Source organism: Dicentrarchus labrax, unplaced genomic scaffold, assembly GCF_905237075.1.
Source record: "Dicentrarchus labrax unplaced genomic scaffold, dlabrax2021, whole genome shotgun sequence".
In the NCBI taxonomy this organism is placed as follows: domain Eukaryota; kingdom Metazoa; phylum Chordata; class Actinopteri; family Moronidae; genus Dicentrarchus; species Dicentrarchus labrax.
Window position 1 is genome coordinate 13,054,836 of NW_026136705.1, and position 16,703 is coordinate 13,071,538.

General features: G+C 38.4%; 2 protein-coding genes and 1 long non-coding RNA gene across 5 annotated transcripts in view; 1 reads left to right on the plus strand and 2 right to left on the minus strand.

Annotated features, from left to right (window-relative positions):
- The window catches only part of LOC127364441 (roundabout homolog 1), an 85,845-nt gene extending 84,571 nt beyond the window's left edge, over nt 1–1,274 (minus strand). Inside the window, exon 1 of one of the 2 annotated variants that reach the window (XM_051401994.1) lies at nt 1,138–1,274. The gene's annotated coding sequence lies outside the window, so the exon portion shown is untranslated. The remainder of the gene's footprint in view (nt 1–1,137) is intronic. The other variant, XM_051401995.1, reaches the window with a different exon arrangement.
- A 3,360-nt stretch (nt 1,275–4,634) lies between these two features.
- Nucleotides 4,635–8,409, minus strand: LOC127364450 (uncharacterized). Its single transcript, XR_007885027.1, has 3 exons — nt 8,214–8,409; nt 5,256–5,298; nt 4,635–5,161 (listed from the first exon to the last, which is right to left on the minus strand). It is a non-coding gene; the product is annotated as an uncharacterized LOC127364450 (long non-coding RNA).
- A 110-nt stretch (nt 8,410–8,519) lies between these two features.
- Nucleotides 8,520–16,601, plus strand: LOC127364448 (protein phosphatase 1D). Of its 2 annotated transcripts, XM_051402009.1 has the most exons (7): nt 8,520–9,178; nt 10,854–11,082; nt 11,276–11,400; nt 11,518–11,699; nt 11,813–12,040; nt 12,406–12,493; nt 13,618–13,757. In XM_051402009.1, exons 1-6 carry the CDS (start codon nt 8,662–8,664, stop codon nt 12,487–12,489), a joined length of 1,365 nt encoding a protein of 454 aa, XP_051257969.1. In that variant the 5' UTR covers nt 8,520–8,661; the 3' UTR covers nt 12,490–12,493; nt 13,618–13,757. The 2 variants fall into 2 exon arrangements, with proteins under 2 accessions (XP_051257969.1, XP_051257967.1); XM_051402007.1 differs by lacking the exon at nt 12,406–12,493 and having other exon boundaries at nt 13,618–16,601.
- Nucleotides 16,602–16,703: the final 102 nt, after the last annotated feature.

The window sequence follows — 16,703 nt, forward strand, 5'->3', positions numbered from 1 at the left end:
CAAGACCGTGGACAACTACACATGCTGTTAGCTGCATTTATACATTGAATCTGCAAGTAAAGAAGAAAATATGTGCTTGGGGTGGTGGATTAATAGCAGTTTGACTATTTGATAAAGGATGTATTTGTAAAGAGGAAAGGAGAACATATTAATTAAGGTGTCTATTGCAGTAAACAATTGTTTCATCCATCCTTGATAAAAACCTCAGGCCCATGAAGGAATTCAGATTATGGGATTTAATAGGAAATTGAATCCACTGACTCCAGTCAACTTGACAATGGGTTTTTCCGTCAACGCTCTCATTCACAGTACCTCATAGCTCACGCCTCCTCATCATTTGCGGAAAAGAAAACTTCATACCTTTCCTTTTATTTGGCCATGCGAGTTAGGGGCCACTTTATATTTACAATGAACTGTTTTTGAGTTCATAGTACAGCCAAATAAAGTAAATCCACCATTTTAAGGCATCCTTTGAGATATGAGTTTGGGGTTGTTTGAATGTTTTCTAGCAACTGTTACACATCCATAGCTTAATCCCTTTAGGGATTTCAAAACCACTGAAGGATTTTCAAAACCAGAAGCCAGAGAAATAAGACAGGAAACAGACCATATACTGTGGAGAGAAAAGGCTGAAGCTCAAGCCGTGAGGTATTTTACCTATCTATTAAATACACGTATAATGCATTCTTATATATAATTCAGTTCCTTCAGATTAATCAGCAATATGGTTATCTGATCTAGCTATTTTTAAACTTTAAGTAAAGTTAAAAATACATTTATAAATGTGATCATTTTATGAAATAGACTTGACTTTTACCTTCTCTTCAGTCAAAAATAAATGGAAGGAGAAATTGAAAAATAAAAAATAGAGCTACATTAGAGCTAAACTCTGCAACTATTGCCTGTTTGGCAATATCCAATTATCAGAATACAAATAACATTCACTACAAATTTGTTTTAGGCACAAACAACTTTCAGCACCATAGCACGTGGACAGCATCTGCTCCTGTATGAAGCAATGGGCAGTGAAAGGATTCAATTCCCTCTGAATGCCAAAAACATGTGCACTGACAAGACTGAAATTACTAACTAACCAAGCCTCGCTAATTTGAATATGAGTACAACTTTACAACTTACCCGTCCAGCTTATTCATTCAGCATTATTGTTCCATTTTCTCCGGTAAAGCCAAATGTCTGCCAGTGCGTGCTTTTGAGGCATCCAAGTACCAAACAATGAAAGCAGAGACAGAGTGAAAAAAGAAGGCACGATGTGGACCTGTAAAAAGGGAGAAAAAAAATCAAAAGAAGGAGCCTATGCCGAAGGAAAAGCTTAAATAATCCATCTGTGATCCAGGAGACGCTATCAGATGGGTTGCATACAAATCACAAACCTACCTCTGCAGCAACCTAGGTCCAATATCCTCAGGGTCCTAAGGCTGCACTCAGACAATTTACTTTTATTGATTAAGCCTGACACCTCACACACTCAGGACATTAGAAAACTGTGAATTTCACTGATAAAATTATCATTTTGATTTTATTTAAAATTGTAAAAAAATTGTCCTTTTTCTGTCATTGGGGACATCATGGATATATAATTAATATGTGGCATGTTGAAGATTATTCTGAATTCTTTCATTAAGTGTAATGGTAAACCAGTGTGTTAATGCACAGTAAATGCTGAACCACTGAAGACAATTTCTGAAGAGATTTCAGGTATGAATTCTGTATGTTGACAAGCTGACGTTAAATGGCATTGCTGGTTATGTAAGTTGAATAATACCAATAATGTATGAAGGATGTTAAAAAGCTGAAACTGAATTACTGGCTTTAAAAGTTGAATTATATTAATAATGATTTTTAGGATACAGACATCAAACCAATTTCTTCCAAATCCAAATCTTTTCTGGATTGTTTAACAAAAAATTATAATTCCATTTCACATAAGTCTTTTGCGTGCGTGAGATTCAATTATGGCCTCAGCAGCTCCAACAATCCACAACAATCCGACAATCTGTTCCTCAACATTATTTGATTTGATGCATTTATGCTGATGTGAGAATTCTATGTAGAAAGTCGAAGTACAAATACTTTGTTACTCTACTTAGTTTTTAAGGACTTTACTTGAGTATTTATTTTTCTGTCAACTTCTCATGTTCACCCCCTTCATTTTTACATAAGTATCTGTATTTTATACTCTTTACACCTTAAAGACAGGCTTATTCATTCAGTTTTAAGGCATGAACATATCGCGCATAACAGACAAACATGAAGACAACAGCGTAAAAGACGATGTAACAAGTCGAAAAAGACAAGAGAGGGACCCAAGTTTCAGTTAGCTTTGAACAGAAATTTAAATTAATTTCCAAAACCCACTTGACACGCAGCTCCAGAATGAGCTGGTCTTTACTGGTTACTGGTTGTGTGTTCGTATTTTTAATTAACATCGTAGAAGATACATTTGTTTTTCTCTATAAACAGCACTGAGCTGCTGCATTCTCATTCTCTGTAGGCGTCATTCTCCACAGGTGCACCTGTACAAGTACAGTTTAATTCACAGTGTGACTGAAACCACCATTTGAGTTATTGTGAGCATATTATGAACAATTGTACAGTAAAGTTAGTTGAGTATATTCTTCTCACGTTACTGAGCAACTGTACGCATTCACACCCAATAAGAATGTATTAGAATATTTTTTGAGTGGCTGTCTCATGGTTTATCTTAATATTACAACACCTTTTCAACATTTCTCATCAATTAACATACTATATTGCAAAATGAGCGGTTATTGTTTAGAATTATTTTGAGCCCAGTATGCAGACTTTCATCCATCCATCCATCCATCCATCCATCCATACACATATACATATCTATAAATATATACGTATATACTTTATTTTGATGAATTTCCTCACAATAAAACCTGCATTGTGGTTCACAATCTGCAGAAAAGCATTCCACAGGGTTTATGTTCACCTGCAGCAAAACCAGTATGCCTCTGTCTCTTTCAGAGTGAAATTGAAGTGGTTTTCGCCCATTTATTTTTTCTTCCTGCTTATTATATACAGCGGTGCTGCTGGAACCTTAGCATACACAAGCAACAAGGCAGCCAACACACCCAATTCATCACAGAGATAGCAAAGAGACACATTTACACCAGTAGAAATATTAGATTTTTCAGTCCACCTGTCTTTGGAACCCTGCCTTTTTCTATAGTCTCACAATCCTCAGATCTGTGTATTTTCTTAAAATTATTTATTTTACTCACATCAAATGAATAGTATTCACAGTACGTTTTTCATCTTATTGAAAACAATGTCCACAATGACTGATGAATGCATCTTCTTCTGTGTAATGATGTGTGTAACAAAGGGAGAATTGATCTGCAACATTGCTCAGAAGCTATTTATTCAATTCAGTCGACCAGCTATTTGATGGGCTCAGTGATTGTGTCATTACACAAATCAGGCAAATACACCCGTGCTTTAGGTATAATTTTGTGTTACTTTCAGTTCAGCCCAAGTTTAGTTTCATTACTGTTGTCATGAAAAGTATTATAAAGCCTGTCTACTAATGAACTGGCAGTAAATACTTGCTTAATACAATAAGCTACAATATGCTGTGGACCAAAAACACACATCAGTGAGTTTAACGGCTTTTTAAAATCCATGAATGTGAACATTTATCTTTTTAGGTATTCTTACCCATAAGTCTCCTGTGCAAAAGAATATGGCAAAATGTATAGAGTCTGATGGCGCAATAGAGGAGCATCAGGGCATGTGACCCAAGACAATTTTCTTTTCAACTACACTCTTATCAGCAGCGCTCTTATCAAGATCCTTCATCTAACTCAGCGGTGCGATTTTGAATTAACCTCAAGTCAATATCATGGTCATCTGTCATGCCGACAGGAGCAGACTTGTGAGTGTGACATTGGAAAGATAATCATCTCAAGAGGAAATGTGGTCTTCTAGCAAGAATGTTGCTCAACTGGTCAGAAGGACCAAGTCAGTTGCGGTTTGAACCTGGGGTGAGATACACAAAGTCTTACAGTACAGCCACTCATAAAAAATTATGTTTTGTATTTGGAGGATGCAGGATAGCTCTTAAATGTTGTTTAAATGTCCCTTTCTGTGGACGTCCCTTTCACCATTTCCAGTGTTGTCGTTGATAAGCAACATCATCTTTTTATGTCATTAGATTTATTTCTATTTGTCACCTTTGACGTGTATATTTTCCTCCTCACCTTCATTATCTTATTAAATCCATTGCCATGCTTACTGCCATTACTTGTTACAGAATACAACATCAGGCCTATTGAGTGATAGCTGTACATTTACATCCAACCCTGAATGAGGACAAACATTGTGTATTTCAGTGTTTTATCCATTTTTTTTTTATTTAAAACTATTAAATGAAGGTAGAGGTCATTACTGCATGCTAGGACAATCACAGCGTAAGATAATTGCTATTTCAATTATCTTACCTCAACTGTAATTGCAGAGCATTTTACAGTCATTCAATTTTGGTATTCTCAACATGTTAGTATTATTTAAATATACCTCTTTCCACTCATTCAACTACAAAATCAACCTTTAATCATTTTTTCTCTATCACCCATGACCTTCTAAGAACATACATTTATAAAAGTCAATGAAGTACATATATATGCAGAGATCACATCATATTAGAGATAAACATTTCAGGGTAAATGGAGCGCATGCTTATTTAATTGTATTCATTGTTATATTATTAATTGTACATATTAAGACATGACTGTTTGAAACAATAATGTGTGTCTGTTATATTTCTTCTGCAAAAAAATGTATAATTTCCACAATAAAATCTTTACAAAATGCATCTAGTCCTTCATTAAAAATTCCAAAATCTATGAATATGCAAAACAAGTTTTCTGAAGTGTTCCTGCTGAACACAAGATGTCTCCTATTTGCACTGGTGGCTTCAAGTTTCTACATCACACTTGTATATGTTGCATACTTGACCAGAATTGACTTCCAAACTATGTGTGATGTAAAAATCATGCTGATTTTCAATGAGCAGAGAGAAACCTTCCACTTTCAGCAGATGAATGTGACAACATACTTCTAGTGTCAAAGTCTGCAAGTACCTCATTCTGCACAGTGAAACTCAAACATCCAACTGTAGGAACAAGAAGACAAAATGATCTTTGAGGGGTGGGGGACTTTAGGGATAGTAGCAGTAGCACTGAGATGATAATTTATAGGCTACTAACCTCCGTGAAAGTGTTGACAGTGGGCATTTTCCTTATGTTGCTTCTGTTAGAAAAAGAGAAAAGAGATTGAGGGTTAAGAAACCTATTGACCCATGGCCCTAGCCTCTCTTGCCTAGTTCCATTTTGGTCTTAATATTTGTTTCTTTAGCTGGGGAACCTGTCACATAGACTAATGGTCAGCCCTGAGGTCCACATATAATGTATTTGCCTTGTACATTCACCAATTAATCATTAGACTTTTACTACAGGTTGATAAAGAAACAAATTCCATCAATAAGGTTACTCTCTTTCTCTAACACACACACACACACACACACACACACACACACACACACACACACACACACACATTGATGTTTCTATTATAAAACTGACCAGTGGTTATATTACCATACATTTATATGTTAATGTTTGAGCCCCTTTTTCCTCTCTCTTCTTTGGTCGGGCTGACTGACACTTCAGCACCTACACAGTCAGGAAGCCAAACAAAGCTACTTTTATGGATGGATCATTATACAAGAGCTGCATGGGGAATCTGTGAGAATGCAATCCAGGTGTCATTGCCCCTTGGTAATCTCTCTCATTTTCAGGATTCATTTTCTCAGCAGCTTCACTTGAAAATGACATTCTGACACCATTTACATGGAAATCACTTTGCCTCTTCATCTGTAATAGCGGCCTGTGCTCAGACAGGACCTCTCTGAGGGCTAGACTATTAATGGCCATAAACAGAAAGAAAGAAAGAAAGAAAGACAGACAGACAGATAGAAAGAAAGAAAAAGAAAGAAAAATAAGGATTATAAAATGTGTAGAAAGAAAGAAAAGAAAAGAAAGAAAGAAAGAAAGAAAGAAAGAAAGAAAGAAAGAAAGAAAGAAAAATAAGGATTATAAAATGTGTAGAAAGAAAGAACGACAGAAAGAAAGAAAAAAATGAAAGAAAAAGAAAGATGATAAAATGTGTGGTTTTCAGGGTTAAAGCCAAGGTCAGAGCTTTGGGTATTAAGGGATGAAGAAGAGATGAAGACACTGAGGGAAAGCATAATGAGGGAAATTCCTATTTTTCCCCTTAAAGATGTGTATCCTGTCTCCTCCTCTCTCCTTCCCCCTACCCTTCTTTCTCACACACAACAGAGGAATGTAAAGATTTTTCCTGAAAGAAGAAGAAAAAAATCCACCAGCAAAGCACATGAGTAGGTGCTGAGAGGAATGCATATAGGTCACAATGACAAATATTTGAATACGGGAAGAGATTTGATTACTGCATGTGTTTTATCTTGTAAGAAAATTCCTTGATAACATCAATCCCTTCTCTGTGGTGGTCATCAAAAAGCAAACCCATTACTTGAAAATGGACTTATACAAAGACCTGTGTTTGTGGGATAAAAACAGCATTATTTCAGTGCAGTCTTAACCAGCAACCGAGCATCACACACATACTGGATGCATCTCCATACACACTGCACAAACTTGGATTTGCACACTGTCACTTGTGACCTCGAGCATAAATACGTGCTTACACACATAGACAACAACCTACACAGAGGTGGGGTTATCTTGTCAAGTCATATATCATGTGTGGGGTATGATAATGAATGTTGAAAGTGGTTTCTATAGACCATAGCTCACAATGATAAAATGATTACAGGTATCAAATATTTAGATTTTTTTTCTCATGATAAGATGATGTATGTGTGCTGCCATTATGCCTTTTATAAAAATTCCTGTTTGTTGAATTTCTGTGAGAAATGAGGGTAAATGCGGAGAATTAATGTTATTTGATTGGATTAACACTGCCTCCACCTGGCATTACTGTAGCACTACTTGATGAAGAGCTCATGCAAACATGCATTGATAAAACCCAAACTACTTTTATTATTTCCCATTTCTTTCTAGTGTTTTTTTTTAATGAAAACTGATGAGTTATAAACACTAAAACTACACTTTAGACTCATCATTACATCCATCCAGCTTGCAAAACTCAGGTACAGTAGAAAGCATTGCATTAATGCAAAAAGTATTAATATTAAGTAAATCCTTTGTATTACAAAGTCAAAATAATCATTGTGATTTTAAGTCAAATCTTTACATTCAGCAGTTATTGTTTCTTGACATGACACATAGAGGCAGAGCAGGATAGGCCACAGCAGAATTTCAACTTAATTGCAGGGTAAGATGAGTGTTACTAATAACATTGACAATGGTTGGATTCTATTACTGCCCCAGTAAGCCACTGCAGTGTGACAGTGAGGCAGTATTTTCAAGTCAAGTCTTCAGAAGCAAATTTTCAAGTCGTGTTGGCCATTAAAATAGCCTGTCGATCTTGAGAAATATTCATGGGGTGACATAGAGGCTGTGGCAGAAATATATGCTGATTTATTCACAATCACATCACACTGTCAATACTTGCTCAGATAAGCCTCCATATGAGGATATTTTACCTCAAAAACATTACATAGAAATATTGAAAGATGACTTGAGATCTGAACCCCTTTTAGTCTAAATGTGGCCAAAACACATCATTAAATACATTTCTGTTTTTTAACATGTTTCTTAATAACTCTAAATTAATGTTTTAAATTTGACAGTGATTGCCAGCAAACTGGGGTGGCCCAGTATTTTCTACTGCCACCCCTCTAGATCCGCCCCTGAACATAAAATATGCTTTTCATAATTTTCTTTTCAAACATGTTTTTACATAAAGGAGACCTGGCAATGGATTTTAACCTGAAATATGTTTAAGGCAAGGAAAATATGGTTAAAGAAACAAATGATAACTTAATGTTTCTGTCAAGCATTAGTTCACCATTACAGAGGCTCTGGGTAAATAGCTTAGGTTAGTTTTGAGTAAGCTTAATTTACAGTTATCTTCCTAATAAAATTCAAAACTTACTTCTGAAATTTTTGAATGATAGAACCATAGACACCTATTCTTTGGTATGGTCACAACATTTTGTTTACCTTGGCTGTTGTTTTGCCATACCAGTTCTTCTAAGGTCTCATCAGTTTTCGAAGAATCGATTTTAAAAAGTTATCTTGAGTTATTGTAATAATACCAAAGCACGTAAGAGAGCAGCTGGGACCGTCTGAGACAAATGAGAACGATATGAACATTAAATCATACATCATGTGGTCGCTACATGTAATGTCATGTAATTCCAGTGTCTTCGAGCCCCAGTAAAGGCAACATAGTCGGACGTGCTGTGCGTCGTTGCTAAGTTGATAGGTGGAAAAACAGGACGTCATTACGTACAGCGGGACGTCTAGGAGAAGATAAACAAAAAGGAAGGAAGCCTTCGGCCATACAATCGCGGCAAAAATCGGTTCAAAAATTTAGCTTCCAGGCTACAGTTAGCAACTACATGTGCCCCTTTATTGCTTAGATAGTTAACATTAGGCGTTCACAATCATGGACGAGGCAATAGTGTTTCGTATGAGCGCATTTTCCGAGCAAGGGGGGAGAAAATACATGGAGGATGTTGTCGAGATAAGAATCGAGTACGAGCCGACGCCGTCGCCAGTGGAAGATTATCCAAAGTCGCAGAGACATGGAGGACAGGGAAAAGCCGAGAGTGAACCCACCAAACAGACTGAACATGAGACACACGACCAGAACGTCGCTGCCGAGTCTGGTCCGGTTTCTGCAATGTGGGTAGAGAACCTATCTAACGAGGACAGTGGCAACAACAGTGTACCGGCATCGGACGAAAAAGTCGCAGAGCATGTAGTCGACACTCGGAAATCTGTGGCGTTTTTCGCCGTGTTTGATGGCCACGGGGGTCGAGAAGCGGCACATTTCGCGAGAGAGAATCTGTGGGATTTGTTGAAGAGGCAGCGGGGCTTTTGGTCGACGGATCACAGTGAAGTGTGTGCCGCTCTTCGGAAGGGCTTCATCGCCTGTCACCATGCAATGTGGAAAGAGCTACGTAAGTCATCGAAGTTAGCCTTCTTGCTTGTTTTTGCCACCCTCATATTTATTGCTGTCTGCATTTATTTCTGCTCATTGCTCGTGATTCTTGACGCCACAGTCTCGGCAACGTTAGATGGCAAGCTGTGTCACATGAGGCTGTATCCACCTCCTCAGCTGGTACCGTGATGCCCAATCCTCTGCCGACTGGCCCATCCCATAACAAATGAACACCGTGAGCTGTCATCTAACCACGATACAGCCTTCAGTGTTGATATAAGCCACAATATAACTCAGAACTGTCAATCAAATTGGGGGTTATAACAGCAGCCAGTTTTTAATTGTCTGGGGATTTTCACCTGCAGCTTTCTTTGTATGATGGTGGCCATTCCGTTTTAACATTGCTGCTACTGAAGAATATGTATTTAATTCACTGTTTATTTGACAGAAACACAAGGCATTGTCCTTAAATGTGAAATACTCTGCAGTGCATACACACCTCTGCAGAAAGCACTGCAGACACATAGTGTTATTATTGTGAAAAACCTAACTTGAGTGAACCTAACAAGCTGAACCAGGATTAAGCTGTTTTCATAAAGCCAACTCTGTGCTAAATGTGTGCAAACTAATTCAAATCTGGGTGAGGAACTCCTCATTCGTGGCTTTAAAACACCTGACCTGAGACGTGGATTAAATGAATTCATTCATTCATGAAGAATACAGAGAGGTTAAGAGAAAGATGTCCACGACCATGGAGCATGCAAATATGTAATATGTAAAATAAACAAAACAACAATGCAGTGCTGCTACTTTCAGTCTGGTTGGTAGAATGTAAAACTGGTTAAGCTAGTCTATAAAAAGCTACTGTGCAAGAGTACATTTGCATGGTAACATATTTAATCCTGCTTTATCAAACAGAATTTCTCATAAAGAAGCCTGATTTACTCAAGTAAGCCTGGTTTATGTGGTGATCATGCTTTATGAAACGACCCTGCAGTTGGTGGCCAGCAGAAACTTCACTGATCTTCATCAGTACTGCAGTGTGATGGCGATAAAGTCATTTTGGTTTGCTTTCCTTCTGTGTTTGGGTCTAAACATCTGTGTGAATGAAATGAATAAATATAACAACTGTTTTACTTTTATTGACCTCCTGTTGATACTGTAAGAAGCTTCACTATAATTCAGTACAGATACAGAAGATACAGGACCAGATTATTCCCTGTGGTTGCTGAAGTTAAGCAGGAAGGTTAATATTTTCCTCTGCCTGAACTGAAGCTGACGTGTTTATTTGTGTACCAACATATCTTGTGGTAGATTATTTTAAAGATGCTTTGAAGAGTCCTCCTGACCTGGGTAGACAGTATTAACACCTTAATGCCAGCTAAAATATATATTTCTATTATCTTCACAAGCCAGTGATACTTTTGTTAGAAGTTAAATTTTTTTCTTAAATCGAATCAAAATCGATAAAAATTTGAAAACCCTTACTCATACATTCTTTAGTAGCCTATGTTGCAGATTTAATATTCTGAAGTCATGAATTGTATCTAGTTCATCCTAACTGACCAATTTAACAACATTTTCCATTGTGTCATTGCTTTTACTGATACTATGAGCAGTGTTTCCAAACTGTGACTACATTTTATCAGTGAGTAACATCAAATCGCTTTATTTATTTGTCTTTTTCCTTCCAGCGGAGTGGCCAAAGACTATTACTGGCCTGCCCAGTACATCAGGCACCACAGCCAGCGTGATTGTGATCCGCGGGGTTCACATGTATGTTGCCCATGTGGGGGATTCAGCAGTAGTGGTTGGAGTGAAAGAAAATGACTGTGATATCACGCTCCAGGCACTTGAAGTAACACAAGACCATAAACCTGAACTTCCTAAAGAAAAAGAAAGGATTGAACGATTGGGTGGCAGGTGAGTTGGCGAGCAGGAACCTCACAGCGGACTCCTTCGGAGGCATGTTACAAGATTGAGTTAAGGTCATGGGCTATGTCAAGTCGAAATAACGCCACACGGGGGGCAGATATTTTCTTGCAATTGTTCCTTTCAACATTGCTGTGTTTCCTGTCAATCTTAAAAGTGTGTTGTGTTATTCCTGTAACTTTAGTGTAATGAAGAAATCTGGGGTTAACCGTGTCGTGTGGAAGAGGCCCAGGCTGACCCATAACGGCCCTGTGAGGAGGAGTACAGTCATTGACCAGATCCCCTTCCTGGCGGTGGCCCGATCCCTCGGTAAAGATGACGCCCTGTCTGTTGGGATTATGTGTCTATTAATGTATTCTTCATATTGCTCATGAAAAATGTATGTTTTTCCTCCAAAAGTGATACACTTTCCTTATCTGTTGACAGGTGATCTGTGGAGCTATGATTTCTACAGTGGGGAGTTTGTGGTTTCTCCAGAGCCTGATACCACTGTGATGACCCTTGACCCCAAACGCCATCGCTACATCATCCTCGGCAGTGATGGACTATGGAATATGATGCCACCCAAGAATGCTGTCAATATGTGTTATAGCCACGACAAAATGGTGGTACGTATTGTACAACTCTACATAATCATACAGTGTGGAATGGGACTTTTAGATTTAAAATAGATACAGTCATTCCTTTTCTTTCTCTTTCTGCCACTTATTTTTGCTTCCAGGGACCAAAGGGAATGTCTTGCGCTCGCCGGCTGGGATGCACAGCACTGCTGTTTTGGAAAGAACGGATGCTGCGTGCAGACAACACCACGGTTATCGTCCTGGCCCTACAGGAGCGCGGAGGCCCTCCTATCCCTATGCATCGAGATGAGATTGTTGTCGACATGGCTACAGGAATTGACCACGTTCCATACCCAGGAACTACTTACAACACATGTGAGGTCCCAAAGGTCAGTGCCTTAGCCTTGTTTCATCCTCCTTTTGTGATGTTTCATGAGGATGAACCATATAACTCAGCAAAATGACAGATATTTTCCAAATGCAGAGTGGGGGGTCACTGCTGGGGGAGAGTACCTCAGCACCACTCTGACAATGGAAAAATATACTTTTTGTGTGTTTGTTTGTTGTTTGCTATTCACTGTATTGTCCTTTTATATATTCCAGTCCATTTTTGATTGTCATTTTGTTTAATACTTTCACCAGTTAAAATAAAGAAGGTTTGTAGTCAACATGGCTGTTGACTCAAGGTCATAACCAGCATTTATCAGTGGACAATTGGTTTCAACGAATCACTCTTTGTTTTCGGGGCCAACAGGCGGAGCATGAGGATGACATGTTTTTTGAAGAAGATGAGATATATGGAGAAGAACATGAGGGATGGCCATGCCTGGAGTGGTAGTGAGGTGACTGCTCAGTTCTAAAAATGTATCAGCAACATGACCCGCCAATGATTTAATGCACTGGTTCTCAAACTATGGTGCGCGTACCACTGGTGGTATGCGGAGGAAAAATAAAATACATTAATTTAAAAACATATAATATCATCAAAATCCTACATATTTCACTAAAATGTAATTTTAAAATAAGTTTCCTGTAATATGTTGTTTTAATATCAGCCTGCTACGTTCATGTCACGTTCATGGACCTAGCGCATGCATACATACGTGATTAGATACGACCTACAACGGGATGACAAGATATTAAGTGAATGGTTCAGAAACACTGCAACTGTGGCTCCAAGCGGGAACTATTAGGAAGAGAAGTGTGGACCAGAAGTACTCCTTTTCCACCAAATTCCGGTTCTTCAACTGGTTCCTTCAAGAATCAGCAACAGTCAGCAATAAATAATAATCTTATCAGGAATAAACCTGCCTCCTGCGTGAACTGTCCGCAGCCAAATAGGGATGGCTTTTTTTAACATCGGTCATAATGGTGGTACTTGGACTGCCCAGTGTTTTCTGAGGTGGTACACAGAGTAGCTCAGCTATATAGATATAAGAATAACAGACTTCCCTTGTAGCTGGTATAAGCTGCTATAAGAGAACTGTATTTCTTCAAAATGTTTTCGTGAAAGTGACATAACCAATTCCAAAACACTGAATGACTTTGTTAATAAAAGATGGTTACCATCACCAGTGCCACCTTAAACCTTCCTCCCACTTTAGCCAGTAGACACAGACAGGGATATTGCTGTCTTATTTGAAAAAAAACGGAATAGATACAAGATGGAGAACACTAAGAAAGCTTCTACCTCCCAAATTACCCAGCATCAGCATTATTTCAATCTGTACTTACTGCCTACATTATCACTTGTATCATTATCACTCATCTGTGTGTCTCATTTTCAATTTTAGATGAATTACAAGTTGTGTTTCACTTTTTTCTTGTTTTCTTGACAAAAAAACCTAAATTTGAATGAATTTAAACTTAATATTTGCACCAGTAATTGGATTGAAAAATTAGATGATATACATTCTAACATTTAAATTAAGATTTTAATTTTATTTTTTGATTTGTTTTATTTCAGCGGAGCGATGCAGTGAATGCTCCCTCCCCATTAAAAGACAGTTCTACAACTCTGGAGCAGGCATTTGGGCTGTATGAAGCAGCTTTCTGTGCCACCGCACAACTCTTACCTGACGCTGACTCTGTGAGGGCCACGCTGGCCCCCTCAGATGGTTCTGCGAATGTTTTCGAAAAGCAAGACTCGACAACCCAAATGGACTGTGCCGCCTCTGCTCCTCCGTTAAAAAGGTCTCGCCGCTCTCTGCATCCCCCCCCTGAACTAAGAGGTCCTCACCGCCGGCTTGGCCGGTCCTCCAACAAAACCTTCCCCCAGGAGACGCCCCATAGAAATGTACAAAGTGAACAAACCCAACAAACTCGTGCACAAAAGGGAGAAAGAAGCTCCTCCGAGGAACGCAGTATCCTACCACAGCGCCACAACTCTGCCTTGTGTGTGTGCTGAATCTCATAGAAACAGTGTTTTTGCCCTGCGACTAGAGGGATGATCTGCATCGTTTGCTCATGTATCAGGTGTGCCACAGGCCTATTCCTAGATGTATACTTTTTATACAAAGTCTTTGTTTTTGTAAATATGTGAGGAATTTGGGATTGTAAATGTGTTGCTGTTTTGACCTTTTCCTCTTGCTCTTCTTCCTGCCCCCTTCCTAAATTTTAGTGTGACTTTAAATTTTAGTCCTATTCAGTCTGCACAATCTATTTTCATACTCATAAGTATGTATAGTATTTCCAAAAGACGTATTTTAAAGAAGATAGATCACTACAATCTGAGATAACATCAGTTCACCACATCTTCCAGTTTAGATATTTTGACTACTCGGATGCTTTAACATGCCAGTCTTTCCTTGATGTGGGTTAATTCCTCAGACCAGTTGTTTGGAATCTTTCCTCTTAGATCAGGAGTACCCAAACCTTTTCCCTCAAAATGCCCAAACTGCAACTTTATGATGGACCACAGGCCAAAAGCAAACACCCATAGTATTTGATTGTAAGATGCTAAATTGTACACCAGGAACTTCCTGCCCAAAGTGTCTCTAAACGCCTGCTCAGATTCTGAAACGTAATTTGAAATTGAAGCGTTTGAAATAGCATTTTTAAGTCACACAAAACTGTACAAAGAGTGATTTTCTAAAAGGATTTTTAAAATTAAATTTGAATTGTTTTTGCTAGAAACATCAGATTGTCCTTATGGCAGGCCCCCTGGCCCCACTTTGGCCAACCCTGTCTTAGATGAAATAATAGTGGTAATAAGAGGGCACAAAATAATGGAAGAAATTTGACGGCAATGGTCTGAGGTAATTATCATTGAATTTAAAGCTTCAGTGTGTAATATTTAGGAGGCTCTATCTGGAATATAATATTCATTGTTTCATTAGTGTATCATCAACTGAAAATAAGAATGTTTTTTTTTTTTAAAACTTAGAATGAGTCATTTTTATCTACAGCCATGTTGAACCACCATTTTGACATGCTCAAAACAGAAGCTGGGAAGGGGAGGGTGAAGTGAGGGAGTTGCCATCTGCAACTACATGGCTAGATGCCACTAAATCCTACACACTGGACCTTTTAAGTCTCTGTTATTTGTGTTGTGTTTTTAACAGTGGCTAATTATGAACTGTCAGCTAATTGGTGTATGTTATGCATAACCTTTTGAGGAGGTATTAAAGGGTCAATTCACCCAAATAAAATAAAAAAAACGTGAAACACTTACCCTAGTATCTATCCGTGTAGATACTGTAGATATGTGTATGTTAGTGAACTGACCCTTTGGTGGTACTTTTTCTTTGCTGGAGAGTCCATTCCAAGCATCTCCTTGTTTAATTTGGCCAATTGAATTACAGTCGTGTGGGCCTGTGTAGAAGTACATTTGTTTAAATGGTACAATCAGAACAGTACAGGTTGTTGGGTAATGGTACTGCATGTTTATGTAAGAGCAATACCCGTGCCTCACTTGAAGGTGGTTTGGGGTCTGCTTCGGCCTTGATTTTTTTATTTGTATAACGTCAAGTTCAGTTGAAGTGTCCACTAGGCACTAAACGCTATTTCAATAGGTCTTCCTCTTTGTTCTCATATATTGTACCCTTGTGTATGGTATGCATCTATAACTTGTGTGTTTTTTGTTTTGTTTTTTATATTGTTTTCTTTACCCTTTTATTGGATAGGACAGCTAAAGATAGACGGGATAGGGGTTCGAGAGAGGGGGGATGACACATAGCAAACGGCCACAGGTCTGCTTCACTGCAGCAAGGACTCAGCCTTTGTACATGGGGTGCCATTTCTACCAGATGAGCTACCCGGGCCCCCCTATAACTTGTGTTTTAATCTGCACATAAAACACCTTATGATATGTATTTCGAGTGCGGGAAGCGCCTGATTCATAGAATATAGTAAGTTCTAACTTGTGTTAATATGGCAGCTCGGTTACTGTTCTAGCTGATTCGTTTGCCTTCTTTTTACATAAGTGTCATGTTTGCCTTAGCACAAACTGAGTCAGAGGTGCTTTTCACGTGTTTTAATATTTGGGACTCAAGCTGTGAGGTGAGAATCTCTCAAATATGTCAGTGTAGTATGGCTGTGCCCCAGCTTCAGTTATTTATCATGCACCTTCAGTTCCACATCGGTGTCATTTTACCGTTCACACTGCAGCATACTAAACCTGCTCCTAAACCTGGTTGATGTTTTTCAGTTATATTGCAGAGCAATTTGTTGGTTTTGTACAGTGCGTCAATATGCAATAGAAGTTTGTACAGTACATTATTATGCAAAGTAATTGGGTTTTTCAGGAGTCTGGCATGCTCAGATCTATTCTGTATGTTGTGGACTGTCCAGAGGTAATGGATGTTGATGGGCATGTGGTTTGTTTTTGACAATTACAATACTTGGGTCTGGCTTCATATCCACTGCAGCCAGCTTTCAGGACTAACTGTAGGCTTTGAAAGTGACTGGATATACAGTGTTGTGTGTTGTAATAAAGTTCTGATTTTACAATTGGTGCTGTCATGTCAGTTGTGGTTTTTGTTATTACTTGAATATAAAGGTAATATTTATACTCACATATATGCAGTGTGCACTGGCAGTATGTACCAGTAG

What these genes read in the sequence shown, in the direction of transcription:
- LOC127364448 (XM_051402007.1), top strand. Translation starts at nt 8,662, where the DNA reads ATGGACGAGGCAATAGTGTTTCGTATGAGCGCATTTTCCGAGCAAGGG. An exon ending in ATTGAACGATTGGGTGGCAG is followed by an intron (nt 11,083 to 11,275) that starts GTGAGTTGGCGA and finishes CTGTAACTTTAG; the next exon opens with TGTAATGAAGAAATCTGGGG. An exon ending in GGCGGTGGCCCGATCCCTCG is followed by an intron (nt 11,401 to 11,517) that starts GTAAAGATGACG and finishes ATCTGTTGACAG; the next exon opens with GTGATCTGTGGAGCTATGAT.